Source organism: Bos taurus, chromosome 1 (genome assembly GCF_002263795.3).
Source record: "Bos taurus isolate L1 Dominette 01449 registration number 42190680 breed Hereford chromosome 1, ARS-UCD2.0, whole genome shotgun sequence".
NCBI classification, from domain to species: Eukaryota; Metazoa; Chordata; class Mammalia; order Artiodactyla; family Bovidae; genus Bos; species Bos taurus.
This window is the reverse complement of record NC_037328.1, coordinates 80,965,244-80,985,599: the sequence shown is the minus strand read 5'-3', so window position 1 is coordinate 80,985,599 and position 20,356 is coordinate 80,965,244. Positions and strand designations below refer to the sequence as shown.

Here is a 20,356-nt window from a genome sequence, read left to right as displayed (position 1 = left end):
AGAGGTGCTGAATTTGCACTCATGTTTCTTTCCCCTTTAGTGGTCTTGTATCATCACCGCCAAAAATAATAGCTGTGTGTCAAACAGCTGAAGACACAGTCTCTTCTTACTTATTTTTTAAAATGAAAAACACTTAAAAAAATTTTTGGCTATGCTGCATGGCATTTGGGATCTTAGTTTCCTCACCAGGAATTGAGCCCACAACCCCTGCAGTGGAAGTACAAAGTCCTAACCACTGGACCACCAGGGAAGTCCTCAGAGTCCCTTTTTAGAGTCCTTACCCAGACCCTCTTAAGGTCTTGGTGAGCCAAGCATAGCAATGCAAGTTTGGATGTTGGAAACCCCAGCCCAGGAGGCACAGATCTGAGGACTGGCACTGAGATAGCCTCGGGCTGGCCAGTCAGTGTCTCTAATGCACTGGCTCCGGCTGGTAAGAAGGTTGCAGTCTTTGGGTACCTTCCAGCCCTAGTGCTGGAGGAACCTCTGATTACAGGGCTCATCATGTCACGGCTCCTCCCACAGAACTTGGGGAGAGCTGCAGAGGGCTGCTTATCTCCTTTTGCTGCTCCCTGTCTCCTCAACACAGGGAAATAGCCAATAGGCACATGACAGGAGACGGGCCGGTGCGGGTGGGGAAGGGTGCACCGAACAACCTCTGAACTGGATGATTCAGGAAAAAATGTGATTTCATCGAACAACTAATTGTCTTGATCCTAAAATGCCTCGACAACAGAACATGCTGTGGAACTCTGAGTCAGCTGTATGGATTTCTGAAATACCGACGGACAGTGCTAAGAAAACTCTTTTCTTCTCCCTGATGATTCAGTATGAAGATGCCAGCTAATACAGCCTTGCGAATAAGTTAATTTACCAGCCTGCCCTTCTTGTCAATCCCACAAATGACATTTGCAATTTTTCCCTCTTACAAAATCAATAGCTTTTTCTGGGATAAAGTAGAGTAGGCTGCTTCCCAGAGTCAGCCATAATGGGTGTTCCTGAGTATCTCCAGGAGGAAGTAAGAGTAGATAACAAGGAAAAGAAGAGAAAAGGAGTGAATTGGTAGGAAGGACAAGTCTACGGATGAAAGAGATTTTAAAAAAACCAAACCACCCAGAAAGCTATCCTCTTTAGAGATTACAGGGGGCGGGGGAGAAATAAGAAGTAAAGATTGTATCTCCATACCCTGGAGTAGGCCCCCCATTGTCCAGGTTGAAAACTTGTTTGGGGTTGAGCAGATAGTGGAATTTCCGAAGAATTCTATGGAAAAAAAAGAAAGAGAGAGAGAGAGACCGAGACAGAGAAGGGGAATGTCATTGTGAGAAGTCATAGGAGGGCAAGTACCTCTCCAGCCCAGTGATGGTGGGAACGTGGGTCTCTTTAAACCCAAGGAGGGGAAGACTGCACACAGGTCCTGCAGACCCTGAACTCCCAGGTCCAGCTGGCTTCACCCAGGCCCTCACCCTGGTTCAAAGTCTCCCCACCATCCAAGATTCAGTCTCCACCCCCAGGAGTAGTGCGCCTTGCACAGAGGACAGTGCCGAGCAACCCAGAGAACAGGACTTCATTCTCCCGAGGCCTTCTCCTTCATGGAGAACCTCTCCCAAATGTTCTGCATGTTCTAGGTAGTATGATTCTGCTCTTTGTGGACTAGACAAAGGTCCCCCAGGTCCTGGGGTCAGGAGGACATGCAGGAACTGGAGTTGGGGCAGAGGAGCACTGGGGGCAGTAGCCACACCTAGGCTTGGTTTCAAGGCTTCAGCTTGAGACTAATTAGGTCAGTTCAGAAAGGGTGCTCTGCCCCTGTTTGGGTTGGGGGGTCTCATAATTCTTGTTTAAGATCGGCTTATTATTTTTTAAAACGTGGATTCCAGATCACCATGTCAACAATTCATTGCCTCAGAGCTGAACACAGGGAGGCAGAGCTGCTCTGCTCATCCTTCACTCTCTGCAGACTGGGCATTTCCTTCACTGATGAGATGGGTGCCCTGCTTTGTCGCGGTGGAATAGGCCAAGAAGTCTCGACCAGGTGCCTCTGCCATGTCTCTTAAATCAAGAAAAGACTTGGAAGCCCGGGAACTTAACAGGCATCTCAGAACTTAGCCTGATTCTGGGAAACAGAATAATGGCCCATGTGACAACCCCTAAGGTAAGTTCTATGTCTATCTTAATACTCGCAAAACCCCCATGGGAGAAGAAATGATTATTATCTCCATTTTACAGAGGATCAAACCAAGGCACAGGGACGTTCAGTCACTTGGATCAGGTCATCAAATGATGTGTGGTAGGGCTGGGACTGGACCACAGGTCTGCCATCTCCGTAGCCCACTCGGTTATGGCTGAGGGGAAGAAAGGACCCAGATGAGGTTGTTCTAGCCTCTCCATCTCAAAAAAGAAGAGAACATACCTTTCTCCTTGTCTCCCTCCACTCTTGGGGTTCACCAAGACCAGCAGGGGGTGGGTACCCGGAATGGGGATGATCTTATACTTCAAAGGCAAAAGAAAAAGAAGTTAGCTGTGTTTCAGCCCACAGGAAGGAATGCAATGAAAGTGGATAATAAGACAGATCCCGGGAGAGGCAGCTGGGAAGCAGATCCAGGCATGGGGTAGAGGAGGTCAGGAGGCAATAGGTGCTGCTCCACTGGCTTAATCTGAGGGATTAAGCAGTTAAGTGGAGAAGGCAATGGCACCCTACTCCAGTGCTCTTGCCTGGAGAATCCCATGGATAGAGGAGCCTGGTGGGCTGCAGTCCATGGGGTTGCTAAGAGTCGGGCACGACTGAGCGACTTCACTTTCACTTTTCACTTTCATGCATTGGAGAAGGAAATGGCAACCCACTCCAGTGTTCTTGCCTGGAGAATCCCAGGGATGGGGGAGCCTGGTGGGCTGCCATCTACGGGATCGCACAGAGTCGGACATGACTGAAGTGACTTAGCAGCAGCAGTAGCAGCAGCAAGCAGTTAAGTGTCTCCAGCCTAAGTGGTTTTTAAGTAGCATTAATGGTGACAAGGGTTTGAGGAGGGGATCAGAAATGGGGCTTCAAATTATTCAGCAATGGTGTGGCTTTGTGCCCACAGCACAAGATTAGCTTTTGTGAAGATACAACTGAAATGATCTTAGAAAATATGACCATCCGGTCCTACACCTAAATAGAATGGAGCTAATCATCACTTCCACCCCCAGCATCTTTCAAATCCACATTTGCAGCCCCAATTTTCCTCCCGAGCTCTGGTTCTACCTTTCTCACTGTCAAAGGGGGTATCTTCAGCCACTGGAACATGCCCCAAATCTGACTTACCTTCTTTCCCCCCAAAACTGGTCCTCTCTCCTGGCTACTACTATTATTCATCCAGTCACCCAGGGAAGACCCTGTCCTGCCAGCTATTCCCCTGGAATGTCTCATTATCTCCAGCAGCTGCCACAATGCCCACACTGCTCAGGCTTTCTCACCTCAGGTGAAGCCCTGTAAGCTGCCCCCACGCAGTTCTTTCCCAGGCGTCACTAGTCATACCACTCCTGCTCAAAATCCTTTAATGACATCTCATTACCCAGAGGATAAAATCCAAACCTGCTAACCTGGCCTGCAAGGTATTTACGTGTAGCCCCTTTCTATCGTTCTCCCTTAATCACTCTAACCTTCACTGCAGCTCCAGCCAAGTCTGGCTCTTACCCTCTATGAGTGAATTCTCACCCTGTGGTGCTGCTCACACTGGTTTCTTCTCCTCCTTAATGCCCTGAAATGCCTATTTCCTTCATAGAAACCTCAAGAAAAACTTCTCATCCTCAAGGCCCAATTCAAGACCTACTTCGTCTACGAAGTTTTGCTTGATCACTGCAATGAAAACTATTGCATTCGAAGCATATAATATCTTCTGGGTTTGTTTGGTATTGTTTATTTGCATGTTTTCATGTTGTATTTTCTCAGGTGAAGCGAAAGTGAAAGTGTTAGCCACTTAGTCCTGTCTGACTCTTTGTGACCACATAGACTGTAGCACACCAGGCTCCCCTGTCCATGTGATTCTCTAGGCGAGAATACTGGAGTGGGTAGTCATTCCCTTCTCCAGGGGATCTTCCCGGCCCAGGGATCGAACCTGGGTCTCCTGCATTGCAGGCAGATTCTTTATCATCTGAGCACCAGGGAAGCCCAAATGTCTCAAAACATCAACTGGACATTAAATGTCTCAAGGGCAGGGCGGGAGTGTGTATAACCCTCCTACCAAGGATCCCGTTGCCCCAGAGACAGGTGTACTCAGTAAATACTTGTAGCTTCAGCAGAAGGATACACCGATACAGAGGAGCAGCGCCGCTCCATATTCACTGTCTTATGCCTGCTTTTCCATATCTCAAGCTAAAAATTCAGCAAACCCAGTGCCAGATAAGTTGAAATGGACAGCAACATTCTTTATAAATTTTAGGAATTTTTCCATCTGCCAAGGGTGATTATTTGTATGGTAGCCAGAAGCATCTTGGAGACTGAGAAGTAAATCTTTACCTCTGGGGGTGGTATTCAGAATGCTGAACGACCTGCATAGCATGGACACTGTCCAATCAGAACAGATGCAGGACAAGCAGATAGATGCCAGCTGTGAACTGACGTATCTGCACTGTGTGCGTGCTCCATCTGACTTTCTCCCCTTCAAGGTATCTAGAGCTTTACCACATCAAGCTTCTGGCATCACTGTGGCTTATGTTTTATACTCATCTACAAGTTCTCATTGAACCTTGGAGCATCTCTGGGAGGTGGGCAGTGCAGGGATTTGCTATGTGCCTTTTCAAAGAAGGAAACTTAAGGGTCAGAGGGAGAGGAGGAGTCCCCAGTGTTCTTTCTTTTTCTTTTTCTCATTCCACCTCACCAGGCTGCCTTTTCTGCATTCCCTGGCACTTTGTGAAAGGCACAGAGAGAAGTTCATTGGTGAATCCAACTAAAAAAAAAAAAAAACTGAGTTCTTAAATACACATTTAAGGATGGAGGAGAACTTTTGGATCTATTTAACTCTTTTGGCAGATCACATTCTGGAGACAGCTTGGCAGTCTTAGAAAACCCAATTGTCTATTTTTAGGCCACATTCTTGTTATTATTCAGGGGGTATGCATATTGAAGTTTTATGCAGCATGTTCCTTAAAAGGTGATAAAGCCAGTGTGGCCAGCTACAGGATTAACCAACCTCCCTTTGCACCACTTGCCTACAGCATGGTGGCCAAAGGTAACCCCAGAGACTGGAAATCTAGGATCTTCTGTGATATAATCTATCAGATAGGAAAGCAGATGTTAAGATGTGTTTCTCTAGAACTCAAATCCTGTCCTCCCCTCCACAACCTTGGACCAGCTTAGAAGGAATGAGTAGACTCAGGGTTTGCTGAGGTACCTGCATGACAAGTTCACCCTTGGCTGACACGCTACCATCAGACTTCCCATCTGGCCTGTCCTGTGAAAAGAGAGGAAAGACAAGCATCCTTTGAAAAAAATATGCCTGCTATAAAAAAAGAAATCAAAAGAAAAACAAATGGTTAATATAAAGAAAGAGAATAGAAAACCAGTATAGCATAGGATGGAGTCTTCAAAGTGGGGCTTTGAACCAAAACAAAGAAATGCTCCCTTTGGGTTCCTCAAAGACTCTCCAGGCCTTTGTCATCACTTGCCCTGACTTTGACTTCGAGACACTGGAAGGAACACAGTGTTTCAGAGGAAACACTGAAATGGGCAGAAATGTACTCTGTTGATTCAGAAGCTTGATCTCTGAGAAGCAAGGTCTGAGATCTAGTTTCTATGCTTAGCACTACCTAAAGGATACGACACGAAGTCATCTTTCCTGTTTTTTCTTCAATGTTTATTATTCATTTTATTGAAGTTTATGTCACATACAGTAAAATGCTCAAATCTAAACCTACCCTTCTATGAATTTCTGCATATGTACACGTCCTTCTCACTACTGCGTCTTCTGCTATGTTCTGTTGTGACTCCTGATGCCATATTGACTTTGCCTGGCTTTTGAATCTCATAAAAATGGAATCATATACCATGTCTTTTGAGTCCACCTTCTTTTGTTCAGCATTATATTTTTTGGATTACCCATATTTTTGCATTGAAGCATGGTTCTTTTCCATTGCGATATAGTATTACATTATGTGAATTTGCCTCAATTTATTAATCCGTTCTTGTCAGTGGTCATTAAGCTCGTTTCCAGTGCTTGACTGTTATGAATAAAGTTGATAGGAACATTCTTGTGCATGTCTTTTGGTGGAATAAATGCTTGTTTTTCTCAGATAGACAGGAGGGGACTTGTTGAGTCATAGAGTTTGTGTAACTCCAACTTAGTAGATACTGCCAAATGGTTTTTGAAAGTGGTGGTTTTTTCCCATCAATTTTTAATGAGAAAGAAGATGGTCAAGTAAAGGGTGAAATGTGAGGAGTTAGTGATCCTCAGCCACATCTCTAAGATGAAAAGAGAACAATTTAAGGTCTTTGGTACTTGGTTTGAGAAAAGGGTCTGCAACACAGGAGACAAAAAAAATTTCAGATGGGGACAATTGGAGTTTAATTTTGTAGCTTTCATTTCCAGGATGGGGCTGTGACACCCTTGGAAATCTTCAAGGCAGCGGGAAGTCCATGTTTGAACACAGGAGAGAGGGAGACAGAGACAAGGGAAGCCTCGCTGTGCATGGGTGGTGACTGGGGTTCCTTGAGCTGTGATCTGCCTGCAAGGTGCTGGGAACGAAGAACGTGCTTTTCTTGCTGGGCCATGTCAGAGCATTTTGGGTGGCTGGTGGTCGGGACTGTTTCAGTCTGTGAAGTTTTCCCTGACAACCTGACTGTGCAGCACTGACCTCTCTTCAACTTGTGCTGAAAACACAAATCCTAAGAGTTGTTGAGGGAGCCCGCAGAGGGATGTAAATGTCTAAATGCTCCTGCATCTGAAATGTGAGCTGGGGTTGCCTGGGGCAGGGGGTGGTAGAGGTGGGGGGGGGGTGTGGAGACAGAGCTCTGTTGTTGGGAGGCAACACTTACCCGGGTAATGGGGCATATCGATGTGGGCAGCAAAATATGGTCCCTGAGCTCTCCACCATCGCACAGTGTTGACAATTCACACTTGCGGTGAAACTGGAGGGGAAAAATGAAGATGAGAATGAGTGAAAGTGTTCAAGGAAATGTCAAGTATGAGAGTCTAGAAACTTCCTAGGGAGGCAAGTTGTCTAGGGCGCCTTCAAATCCTGATGCACTACTGCTTTGGCAGTATAGCTTAGACAGTGTGTGTGTTTGCATGTGTGGTGTGTGCTTAGGGATGCCAAGTCTGCTGTGGGCAGAGAAAGGAGACCAAGTGCTGCCTGCCCATAGCAGCTTCTCTCACTCTGTCAATGCCCTCGGCCCAGCCAATACCCAGGAGAAGGAAGCTAATGGTCCAGCCTGCTGTTCTCAGCTGCCTGGTCACAAAGACAGCAGACTGCCCAGCATCGTCTTAAGCAGACCTGGGTGGGGGTGGGCAGACACCCTCTCTCTGGGCAGTTTGATGATTTACTGGAGGCAATTAGACTTTGGGCACTGGCAGCGGCTCTGGGTGCCCTCTCTAGCCTTGCCCACGTAGCTCTGCTCATGCCCCCTGGCAGGATGTCCACTGCTGCCTGGCTGCAGCTTGAGCAAAAAAAAAAAAAAAAAAAAACCACACTGAAAAGAAGCAGGGCTGCCCTGAGCGCCAACCCACCGTCATCCGGCACCACACGCAGTGCCGCGCGGTGACACTCTGGTAGCACTTGATACTTTTGTGGCACCGGTCACACTTGACGGAGGAGTTCCCTTCCACCCATGCGTGCTGCATCACCTGCAGGAGGGAAGGGAAGGATACCAGGGAAGGCTGCAGAACCACGGCCCCACGCCCTGGGCCTGAGGAGAAGGTCTGGGAAGAGCACAGGGATGGGGAGGCCAGAGGGCTGGTTCCTGTTTAGTGGGCACTGGGCAGCTTAGCTGAATTGCACAGGGTGGTCTCTCCCTACCTAATCACTATCACTCTAATCAAGCTAGATGAAAGCCAGTTTGCCTGCTTTTTGAACAGTCCATCTCCAGGCAGTTAAGCCTCTGAGCAGTGCCTCATCTGGCAGTCCATCTGCCTGTCTTGCGGACCTCTTTGCAAAGGGATGTGCTTGTGTGTGCCCTCTTTTGGAAGGCCGCTCAGTGCAGGGAAACACAGGAGGGCTTGGTCTGCAGACCAAGCTGATTAGAGCACTGATTTTCCACTTTATAGCAGGGTGATCTTTGGCCAGTTCTTGGACCTCTCTGAGTCTCAGGTCCTTCATCTGTAGAAATTGGCATAATAAGCCCTACCCCTGGGCTTGCTGGGAGAATTAAAGGAGCCACCCTATTTGGAAGGGCCTTCCTGGTACAGCCCTGGGCCTTGGGAGGTACTCTGAGCAGGAACTCCCTTTGCCCTTCTTGCTTCTATGGGCCAGTGTGTCTCAACCTTAGCAGCCCCTTAAGAACACCTGGGGAGTTTCTAGAAGTCCTAATGCCTAGCCCTCACTCCAAGTCAAATAAATTAAAGTCCCTGAGGGTGAGGCCCATCGTTAGTTTGTTTTAAAGCCCCCTGAGTGATTATAATGTAGAGCCCAGGCTAAGAAGCACTCTGGAAGGAAGTTAGAGAGAAAGCCCAGAGGAATTAGTGTGGGTCATCAGCCAGCGGCTTTCACATCTTTTTCCTGCAGAGCTGGTTGTACCTGCTTCCTGGCCAGAATCTGTTTCTAGAGCAGCCCAGGAACCTGGGAAACAGGTGGGCATGCATGTGTATGCATGTGACTATAAGTGCAAAGTGACCCATGATGCCAAATTCTGGGGGTCTGAGCACTCAGTTAAGCACCCCAGGAATTCTACAGAACTTCTAAAAATTGTTTTCCACTAGGGCACCCTGAATAGCAGAAGGGGTGGATATGGACTCTGGGGAAATGTAGGGGCATAGCCTGAAGTGCCAACAACAGGCACAATATTAAACACACACGGACTATTTGCCTGACACCATCCATGTTTGTATTAGATAAAAGTTTTAAATTACTTATCAGTTAAGTTACTGTGTCCTCCTTCCAAAAGGTTTTTGGTAAAACTGTTGCTCTAAATGTGTCACATTTACTTTGTAGTTTCTCACCGTCTGCCGTTCACCCCTGAGGGTGTAAAGAACTCAGTTTGCTAATCAGTTTGTCACCTACATGGTCACAATTAATTTGCTCCAAGATTATTATTATTTCTATTATATATAGAAAAAAAAAATATGAGGCTTCAGAGAGGTTAAGTGACTGGTCCTAGGTTCCAAGGCTGAGAAGTGGCCAAGCAGGGACTCATGGCCAACTCTCCTGACTCCAAGTCCATGGGACTTTCCCAACACCACGTTGCCTTCTCCCTCCTCTTCTGGGATCAGAAGAGGATGGTGAAGGACTTGGGTTCCCCCTGGAGTCTCAGAAAGCCAGGAATGTGCCCTCAGTGGTCTCCCTCTATTCCGAGTGTGGCAATGGCCAGAGTGCAGGCTCAGGGTCTGAGCCTAGGAGGCGCACCGTATGTCCTGGTGAAAGGCATGGGCATGGAAAGGCGTGTGCATGGGCATGGTGCGGGAGGAGCAGACAAGAGGCCATGTGGTGCCTCACAGGCATGCATGCGTGCCCCTGGAGGTACCCTTCTCTCTCAGACTCCTTCTGCGGATGGCTGGATACTACTCCCGCCTACTTATCCATCTCCTGACTCAGATTCTTTAATGGGGTCTTCCCTCTGCAATAACTCTGAGTGTCCTTCCCCTGCTAATTTGAAAAAGTGTCTATTTCCAGACTCAGTGAATGGCACCACTAGATGGCCACCTTAGAAACGTGGTAGCCATTTCCAACCTCCCTCCCTCTTTCATCCCCTACACCATTGCCACCAAGTTCTGGTGGTAGGACCTCCAAATTATCGCTCAAACTCTCGCCTTTCCCTTTAAGTCCTTTTTCTCTGCCAGTGAGACAGTCAGAATACTCAACAGCTGGCGTGACTGGGGGGCAGTCACTCAGCACAGACACAGCAGAGAAGGCGAGTACAGACCCAACCCAGGCAGGCCCTCGGCAGCACTATCTCTTGCCTGAACTATTGGAAGGGTTTGCCCCTCTCTAATCTGATCTCTTTCTGGCACCATAGTCAGAGTATGTGTGCATGCTCAGTTGTTTTAGTCATGTCCAGCTCAGTGACCCCTTAGACTGTAGCCCGCCAGGCTCCTCTGTCCATGGGGTTCTTCAGGCAAGAATACTGGAGTGGGTTGCTATGACCTCCTCCAGGGGATCTTCCTGACCCAGGGATCAAACCTGCATCTCTTACATCTACCTGCATTGGCAGGTGGGTTCTTTATCCCTAGTACCAGCAGTGAACCTAATTTGCAAACCCAATCATCTCTTCACATGCTCAAAATTCTTTAGCAGTCCCTTAGCTACATATGAACCTCTTTCCCAGCTCCTCAGCCTGGATCTCCCCAGTCCAGAGCACATCTCCTGCCTTTCCCTCTGAGCCTCCTCTATGCCAGTCACACTAAACCAAGTACAGACCCCAGAATAAGCCACGTATCCATGTCTTCACTCTTGAAGTTTCTCCAGCCCAGAGTGCCTTGTCCTCCTCGATTCCTTGTGAAATCCTGCTGACTTGGGTTCAAGACACAACTCAAATGCCATTTGTTTTTTTTGGTGAACGCTTCCTTGTTCGTCTCTTCTCCCTTCCCTCCGCCCCCATGCCTCAGCTGTAAGTCCCACACAGCGCTATCACTACCGCACTGCTCGCAACGTTATGCTCTGCTTATGTGCCTGTCTCCTCCCACCAGACTGCATGGTTCCCCAGGCTGAGGACCACCTTATGACCCTCATACCCCCTGGAACAGGGCCTAGCACATGGTGGGTGGGTACTAGGGAGATGCTGAATGGATTGATGGATGGACAGGATGGTTTCAGGGTGGTCCTCGAGGCAGAGAAGGGACAGGATAAAGCTCCCAAAGCCCCTTCCTGTCCAGGAATCTGTGGAGATGGATATGTCGCCCGGGACACAGCATGCAGTAGAACAAGGCAACAGGTATCACCAACCTCGCCGCCCCTTTTGGTTTTGGAGTTCGTTTTGATACACGCAGGAATGTTTTTGGATACACAGCGTTCGTGGACTGTGTATTTACAGTCTGCAAAATAAATGAATAAGTAAATAAGAATAGTGCCTGTGAGTGACCACCTAGGGAAGGTCAGCCATCCTCCTCCCCGCTAGCTGAGGCCCAGGCCTCCCTCCATGGGGCAGGGGACACGTGGAGCTGGCCTGGCCAACTGGAAATTCAAGTCTCCAGTTTTCACTGACAGGAATCCAGTTATCTCCCAGACATGCTTCTACACCCTCCACCCCACCCACTGGCTTTCACTGGTGAACGGAGCAGGAAAACATCCCTTAAGAGGAATATGAGGTGTCACCCTGGCTATGCCAACAACACAGTATTGAATGTTGGGATGTTGGGGAGTGGAAAGCAAGGCCAGGGTCTCTAACTCTGCAGATAGGCAGACCTGGGCTTGAACTCCGGCTCTACCCTTTGTAACTACCCACATGATCTAGGGTATGTGCCTTCACAGCTCTGAAATTCAGAGTGTTCTACAAGATGGGAATAAAATTAGCTTTTACTTTGGGGAGCTTTTGCAGCATGAAATTATTTGTATAAAGCACCGCTTGTGCAAGGCAGAATAGCTATTCCACAAATTTATTGTTGTTATTACTTACTACTATGCCACAGGCCTAGAACCTACTAGGAATGAGGCTAGGTCTATGAAAAGTGGGTGAGAGCCAGATATGAGAGGTTGATGGAAAGACAGGGGGCCCCTTCTTATGCCTGCTGATGCTTGTTCAAGGTAGACACTGGGCCCAGCTCTGCTACGATGTCTTTTGTAGTGGAGGTTGCCTGCTGCCTGGCTCCCATGTACATGTCAAATGAAACAGTTTGGTGACCCACACCGTACCCGAGGGCCCTCCCCACAGCAGCAGGTCCCCGGTCCCTGGAGGGTTCAGGCTGAGTGCCTGCTGTCTGCATCCTGAGGTTGGGGTGGGGGCGGGCAGGATTCTGCACCCATATACCCTGGGCCTTGCAAAGCCTTCCTGTTGCAGCCCTTCCCCTCTCTTCGTGTCCCCCAGATTCACACACATTCCCCCATCATCCCTTCTCTCTTCCTTCCCCTCCATCTCTTTCTTCTGCTCTCCCTTCCAGGCTCCCTCCCTCCTTTCTCGTGTGTGTGTGTGTGTGTGTGTGTGTGTGTGTGTGTGTGTTTCTCCTCTCAAGTCTGACTTCACTAAGTGGATTATAAAGTATAACAAATGGATAATTTTAATTTCCATTGTATTTATGAATATTAATTTAATTTAAAAAACCCTCAGGTTCTTCTGACCACGCAAACATTCACTAGCAAAACACAACTGAAAGTAATATGAGATGCTTTTTAGTTACCTGTGAACTTTAATAACTTTTTTCTAGGGAGTCAGTGGCCCATGACACGACTCCAGCAGACTAATATTCGTCCATTTGATTTGGGTTGAATAAGGATAGGACATGGAGGTCTTGTTCTATTCCCTGCTGTGGGAAGAATATGGCAGGTCTCTCAAGCTAGGAAGGATAGATGCCTAAACTTTCCTGGGACTGGCTCAACCATGTGCAGAGCAAGCCTGGCGAAAAAGGGTTTGAAGGAAGTTTACTCACAAATGCAGCAGAGGCCTTGCTTCCGAACACCCATGAGCATGACGTGGCAGAAGTTGCAGTAGGTTGGTTTCTTGAAGTGCTTCAGGGTCCAGGCATGCTTCCCATCCCCCTTGGAGCCCTGAGGGGACAGCAACAGAATGCGATGCTCAGCAGGAAGCCCCACTTTCTCTAAAAAGAGTCTCTTCTCATATTTGGAAGATGAATTATTCGTTTAACTTACTGATGTAAATACTCTGAATAGAAATGCAAATAAAAACAAAATCCTTCGTGTGTGTATGTGTGTATGTTCTAAAATAAGCAAAAATTAAAAATTAGGACTGAATGGAGTATGTGTGTGGGAGATAAAATTAGCCCTCTCCTGCATGGCTGGTGGAGTAGAAATCAGAACTAACTAACTTAGTTATTTTTCTCTTAACTTCATCCTTTCTTTTTCAATCATTTATCTATTATCTGTCAAGCATCTATTTATTATGTCAATCACCTATTATTTATCAATTGTCTATTATCCATCAATCACCTATTATCTATCACGCACCTTATCTATCCATCCATCCATTCATCCATCCATTTCTCTATCTAAAGGTCCTTTAAATGTTTATAACTTTCAACTTACAAATTTCCTTTCCTGGATTCCATCCTAAATAAATTTTTGAAAGATATATGAGCATTTTTGTGCTCTATCAGACATTGAGCGCAGAATTATTTAAAGTAACAAAAAACTGAAAATATCCTAAAGCCCTCAAAAATGACCAAAAGGTTCGTGGTACATCTCTATGATTTAATGTTAAGTGGCCATCAAAAAGATATTCATAAGAACCTTGGATGGCTTGGGAATGTGCTCATGATACTAAGTGCTAAGACAAAAAAGCAGAACGCAAATTTGATGACATATTATGATCTCGGTTTTATATAATGATACATTGGATGGGGAAAAAAAAAAAAAAAAAAACTGACCAAATTGTTAACAGAGGTTAGCTATAGCTAACAACACTACGGGTTTATTTTACTTTCTCTGTATTTGCCAAATTTTTTACAGTGAGGAGGTACTAGTTTTATAATCAGGAAAAAATTAGCTTAGTAAAAATACTGTACTCCTCTCAACAAACTTTCTGTACATAGAAAAAAATAGCAAAGAGACAGAGAGGGTTAAATCCTTTCCCCCTGGCTTGGCTCAGAAGCAAATTCATCCTTATCCACTAGATAAGCCAAGCCTGACATAATCACACACCTTCTAGCCCCTGGGAGCACAGCCTCACTGGAGACTGTGGTTTCAGGAGCATCCCTCCACATATAGTGTCCTTGAACTTTTGTCATAGACTCCATCAAAAGAGTAACACTCTTGGGCTGATCTTAAGGGTAGTTAAAAAAAAAAAAAGTACTGTAAGCTCATAATGATTGAAGTCAGGTACATGGAGTCCAACGTGCTGGACTGAAACCTACTTATTTCTGGGCCCCTCTGGTTTGGGCTGGCCATAGTGGCCAGACCTATTCCTGTGCTTGACTCCTCTGCTAATGGTCTCTAGAGAAACCCACGTGCTTTTTCAAATGCTGGTCTCCTCCTGGGGCCAGAATATGCTTTTTTCTTCTTCCACCTCAAAACCCTGCTTCTTCTAAAACCTGAGTTTTATATAATTAAAGCCTTTTCATCTAAAATGGTTTCTACTTTAGTAAATGGGTTCATTAATTGATTAAATGATTCACTAAAAGACAGATTCATTCATCCTTTTGACAAACATTGACCACAAGGGATTTTTATAAAAACTAAATGAAATATAAGTGAAGCTCCTAATCCAGTGCCTGACACATTGTAAATGAAAACTTTTATTAAGTTCTTACTCTGCACTAGGGAATAGGGAACACAAAAATAAGTAAAGAGTGTTTTCTTACATGTGAGGAGGGAGATTTATACCTATTCTAGAAATGAAGAAGCAGAGACTCATAGACGTCAGATACACAGCCCAAGACCACACAAATATTAAGTAACTGAGCCAAGCCAATGGTCATAATGGCTTCCAAATCGTGTTTCTTCTTCTATCTCCACCAACCAGGGCTTTCCTTCATGGACAAAAGGGAAATTACAGTATTCTTAGCAGACCCAGCCCGAAGGATGGTCATCTGACCTAAAAATACCTTTATGAGCAAAATTAATTAGCTGACTCTCCCTTTCTCAGATACTGTTTTCACAGATACAGGGTAAGAATCAGAAGGACCTTGCCTTGGAATAAGTAGCATTTCTGCTTGGGTTACAGCACCATCATGTGGCTCTTTTATTTTTGCACATTGGAGGCTGCAGCGTTTGGGAGTCCTGCATACCAGGTTTTATGCTGAGCCTACAGCTCCTTGGAGACAGACTGTTTCTCATTTATCCCATTCAGAGATCTCCAGACTTTTCAGTGGCAATAAGTGGGTTTTGATAAAAGCCAAACAAGCACTGTGACTTACAAGACATTGAGGAATGTTTTCCCTAGAACCCCAATTATTAAGTGTAAAAACATACAATATAATGTATATTTGCAAATGAACACATAAAACTTTTGATTCATGAAAACCAAATGCACTTTTGCTTTTTGTTTGCATTATTCCTGATGTAAAGTATGGTTTTCTACAAGGTTCATTTGGCACTGGGGGGAGACACTGGGGAGAACGTTGGAGAAATGATGTCTCTCCCTCTTCCAGCCATAAAAAGTGGAACCCCTCCAAACAAAGAGTTGGTGGCACCTTGGGCTCAGCAAGTCCCACCTAAGAAATAGAACTAGAAATGGGTTCTTTGTGATTAAAATGTCCCATCTCTATTATGTTTTAGAGAAAAGGAAAAAAACAAACCCAAAACTGGTGTGTTAGAACAACACTCAAGCAGAACTCCTACTTTGATTCAGGTATCATCTTGAACCTTAAGAGCAGAAAGTATACCATACCTATCTGGGCTCCCCCAGGTCCTAGGTCACATGCGTTCATGCACACAGTAGGGTCTCATCACTGCATGAGAAATGTGCGGTTACTGAATATGGAAGATGGGCTCTGGTACTAATTAGGTGTGTGACCACCCGCAAGTGCCTTACTTCTCTAGTCCTCAGTATGAAAAACAGAGGGGATAGACCAGGGATCACCAAATCCTCTTCTAGCTCTGACCTTCCAGGGTTCTAAGGATAAAGGAGTTCCTGGTTCATTGATTTCTATTAGTACATGGAAAGACCTAAACATGCTATGAGATAATTGCAGGATTCTTAGTCCTGAACTGCAGAACTGTCAGATGGACATTCCATGGGCAACAATGTCAGCTAGAGGCCAGCCTAGCTGAACCTTCTCTTCTGTCCCTCTCTATGCCATTTCAGTAATCTCAAACAGGTGTTGTTTACAACCCAGGTGGCTGCACTGGTAAATGCTAATGCTGCCATTTGCGCTCCTAGTTCTAACCTTCCCTACCTCATGTATGGAAGCTACTTTTCATGGTAAATAAGCAGACCAGGTCAGATGCCAGTGCTTCACATAAATAGTGGGAGGTTTCTCTAACACACCCTGAACTTTCTTTCACGTGGGTTTTTGATCAAGGTCTTCTCCTGCCTGCAAACTCTCTTCTACCAGCCAAACCATACCCATTATTGAGAACCAGATCAAATAGCCTAGGTCATTTCACTTGATCTTTATCTCAAGAGTGGGGTATCAAAATCCCATGCATCCCTCAGAGTCAGGGCAAAACTTCTTCTGCTGGTCTCACTCTTAAGTATGGGGTGTTCAAAAGTGCAGGTTCTTTAGAGTCAGGCACACATAAATACTGGCTCCTCTTTTTCATCTTCAGACTCAGAATCTCAATTTTCCATCTGTATAAATGGGTAAAAAAATATCTACCTTATCTGGTTATTCTGATTGCTAAATAAGATGTTATCATTGAACACTCTCTACCTCACAACAGATCAGTATTTTTCCTTTCCTTTCCTTCCCTCCCTCCTTGCTTCCCTTTCTTCCCAAACTCTCTTAGCGTTTTTACAGCTAATTTTGAGAAAAGATGGAATTCTTCTGTGAAAATTTTTTTGTCCTTTGCGTGGTTGAACAGAAGTTTCAGGTGGGTGAATATGATATCTGTGTCTCCTCTTGGTACTCAGAACAGTATCTTTATTTAGTAATAATTTAGTAAATGTCTGTCAAATGAATGAACATATTTCAGGTAAAAAAGAGAGGACTTCGGGACTGGCCTGGAGCATATGAGGTATCCACTGGGAAGTCTGGGACAGAAACCAAGGATATTAACTTCCACATGGAACCTGATGTTTCTGAAAGGTGGGGGGTCTTGGACCTCAAGTGTGCAACTTACAGAGTCGTCCATGCCCAAGAGGACCAGCAATGGGATGGTGGTCATCCCTCCGTGGACCCACTCCTCAAGAGACACAAAGCCGTCCCGGTCGTAGTCCATGCCTTGTAACATCTCCTTCAGTATCTGCGAATCCGTAGAGCAACAATTGTCCACTTTCACCCTCGGCTTCTCTGCCCGCCCCTGCCCTTTCCTTTCTCTTTTGTTCTGAGTTTTCTTGTGTTTTACCCCTTTCTTTCTGATTCAGAGTGAGTAGAGAGCAGTGACGGAGCAAACTGGGGTGAGGGGAACAGAGGTCCAAGCCTGGGTCTTCCCAGACCTGTGTGCCCTTAAGCAAGCCACCTGGACTCTCTGGGCTCTGTTTTTCTGCTTTGCCCATCTGCAAAATAGAACTAGCATTGCTGTGCTTGCAGCCTGGTAGCAAAAGATTAGGGAAAATGTATACAAAATGCCACACATAATATTGGTCTCATGGGAGCCCCCAATGTATTTAATAATTATTATTATCTGATGACTGAGAAAAATCTTTGAATTTCTTTCTAGCTCTAAATTCTCTGACCTATGAACCCCTGTTATAAAAATTCAGCTAGGGGGTATTATTAGGTATTATTATTTGAATTAGTCTACACTATTCCCCGGCCTCTAATTTTTCCTATCAGAGAAGTGGGAGGTCAAGGAGGTGTAGGACCCCAAAGGAGCCACCTCTAAGAAGATGAGTCTGGGAGACACTCTACTGTAAACAAGTGTGTTTTTTCAAGTCCCACTCTTATCTTAGAAGCTCACTGGGAAGTCACCCCAGGCTGCTGGAAACTCACAGGCCTTAGCTCCGTGGGATCCCACTCGAGATACTGGGCAATGTGCAGCATCTGGCTGACAATACGATCCATCTCCTAGAAAACACCAAGGAGAGAACCCAACTGAAGATGTGTTTCCAAGAGCAAGAGTCAAAATCAAGCCCCGTGGGAAGATGGGCAGGGTGTCGTGTGAGAAGCAGCTGGTACAATACACTGGCATTTCATCATGAGCTCGCTGTTTGTTTCTGCTCTTTATTTCTGCCTTGACCACAAAGCTCACAAGAAGCATAGACCGTGGATAAGCCAGAGGTATGCAGAAAGCTCACTGAACACTGACCTTCTCCTAAATCCACCTTCCTTCCCCTATTCTGCGCTTTGACTCAGCATAGAAAGCACTCCCGTTTCCTTCTTCTTTGTGATCACAGCTCCTAAAAATACTTACAAACCAAGGCACTTCTTCCCTCCCCCTTTTCCCACACCTCATTCCCACAGCTTTAGCAACTTGGGATTCATCTATACCCCTTGGGGGTCAGTTTCAGTTGGATGTAGGGCCACTGGGTTGGTCCTTTCTCAGGCACTGTGATTCAGATTCTTTTTGGCATCTCCTTTGTATCCTTTGTATCAAGTCCAGCCCTGGGTCTGGGACTCCTGAAACAGGAAATTCATGAAGGCTATGCTTCTCTAATGAGTGAGCCTTTTGTTTGGTACCACGGCTAGGCTCCATCTAAAACCTCACAGAATTGCTGGATGCTAATGAATCAGTGCCCTGAGAGTCCCACGGAAACACACTGGACTGAGGAAGCATTTGCACATTTAGGGTACCATCTAGGATATTCATAATAAAGTTGATTTGGGGTTACTCATTGGAGAACTAAAGCAAGGGTTAAAGGTGTTACTTTCACCAGACAGAATGCTGGGTGGGTCAACATAAGCAAGCTAAAACCCAACAGGGATTTTTAACATTGTATTTCATTTAAATTAGAAAATAGCCCACTGCAAAACTGCAGATGAGGCAGTAGGTGGGGAAAAGGAAGTGGGCAGTAAGGTGGGAACAGAGCCCAGCAGATGTTCCAGTGGAATATCTTGTCAATCTAGCAGTGTTCAAGATTCAATGTGAGCAAACAATGTGATTCTGAATTGGAGAATTAGACTTGATCTAGAGCTGTGTAAATGGGTGGGCATTTTCAGGAAGCAGAGTGGGCAGATTTCAGGAAGAACGAGTTCTCCTGATATGGATACTTAAGGAGTCCTGGAGGGGCAGGTTCAATTCTACGCCATATTTTAAGAATGGCATTGTCAAACTAGAGCTTGACTAGAGTGGATATTTAAATCTGCTTTACCAGAAATACTGTAGAAATTAGGAAATTGGAGCTTGGAGAAGATTTTAGGGAAGATGTGGTCAGATGTTCAAATACTTGAAGGCCTACTGTGTACAACTGTTACTCCGCTGGTCAGCTATAGAGGGCAGAAATAAGCTGAGGGACAGAGGGAGGGGAGAGTTGGAAGGTTGGCCTATTTTGACCTCACCATTGGGTTGGGGGAGGGGAGAGAAGGGCAGAATTGAGTTTTGTACTGAAAATTTCCCTGGTGGCCTAGAGGTGGCTTTGATGCCGGAAAGATGCCCCCTCTAACATCATCCTCAGCAGTGGATTGGCTGTTTTAAGGTAATAGGTGAATTCTCCATTAGTGGGAGTGTTCACAAAGAGGCTGGATATCCAACTGCCAAGGGGTCTTGGTGGGGAGTTGAGAGACAGAACTACTTTGAGACTTGCTTCAGTTCACCAATGGTACCCTCCAAACAGATCCAGAATTTAACCACTTCTCACCACCTGCAATGCTGCTACCCTAAGGCAAGCTACCTTCATTTGTCTTGCTTAGTTTTACAGCCTCCCAACTGGAGGCACTGCCTACGTTCCTACAGTCTAGACTCAACACAGCAGCTAGAGAGACTCTGAGGACCTAAGTCAATCATGTCACTCGTCTGCTCAGAAACTGCAATGGTTCTCCACTTCTCGAGAGAAAACCCTTGGAATCACCTGTAAGGCTTGAGAATGCTTTGCAAATGTCTTGTCCCTTCTCATTACTTCTCTGACCTCATCTGTTCACCCCTCCTGCTCCACTCATTCTTGCCTCCTCCTTAATCTGCTGGTATTCCAGGCACCCCTCAAGGACCTGTGCCCTTGTTGCTCCCTCTGCCTGGGAGGTGATTCCCCATGACTCACTCCCTTCAAATCCTTCAAGGATCTGCTCAGATGTCCTTCCCTCAGGGAGTCCTTCCTTAGCTCCTCTTGCTAAAACTGAAGCTCATCCAACACTTCCTTTCCCTTCTTTATCTTCCTCTGGTACACATGTGTATTGAACACATAGTTGACTACACTTTGCAGTGTGTGCGTTTTCGTTAGAATGAAAGCTTTACGAGGACCTGCATCTCTGTCCATTGGCTCACTGATACATCCCCAGGGCTTAGACCAGTGCCTGACGTATATGAGATAATCAATGGGCGTTAAACAAATGTTTAAGAGTCCACGATTCTCCGGTGGTTCCCTTGCATGATCCAA

At 45.9% G+C, this 20,356-nt stretch overlaps 1 protein-coding gene across 5 annotated transcripts in view; it reads right to left on the bottom strand.

The window, feature by feature from the left end:
* The window catches only part of DGKG (diacylglycerol kinase gamma), a 226,452-nt gene that overhangs the window by 114,512 nt on the left and 91,584 nt on the right, over positions 1–20,356 (bottom strand). For 2 of the 5 annotated variants that reach the window (XM_059888290.1, XM_002684869.6), the window contains exons 8-16: positions 17,820–17,894; positions 17,008–17,130; positions 12,699–12,816; positions 11,062–11,150; positions 7,695–7,811; positions 7,004–7,096; positions 5,364–5,423; positions 2,405–2,484; positions 1,183–1,257 (exon numbers count right to left, since the gene is read on the bottom strand). In XM_059888290.1, the coding sequence (XP_059744273.1) occupies positions 1,183–1,257; positions 2,405–2,484; positions 5,364–5,423; positions 7,004–7,096; positions 7,695–7,811; positions 11,062–11,150; positions 12,699–12,816; positions 17,008–17,130; positions 17,820–17,894 (830 nt within the window). Of the gene's footprint in view, positions 1–1,182; positions 1,258–2,404; positions 2,485–5,363; positions 5,424–7,003; positions 7,097–7,694; positions 7,812–11,061; positions 11,151–12,698; positions 12,817–15,613; positions 15,675–17,007; positions 17,131–17,819; positions 17,895–20,356 lie in introns of those variants that run through there. The other 3 variants (XM_024995253.2, XM_024995255.2, XM_024995258.2) reach the window with 3 other exon arrangements.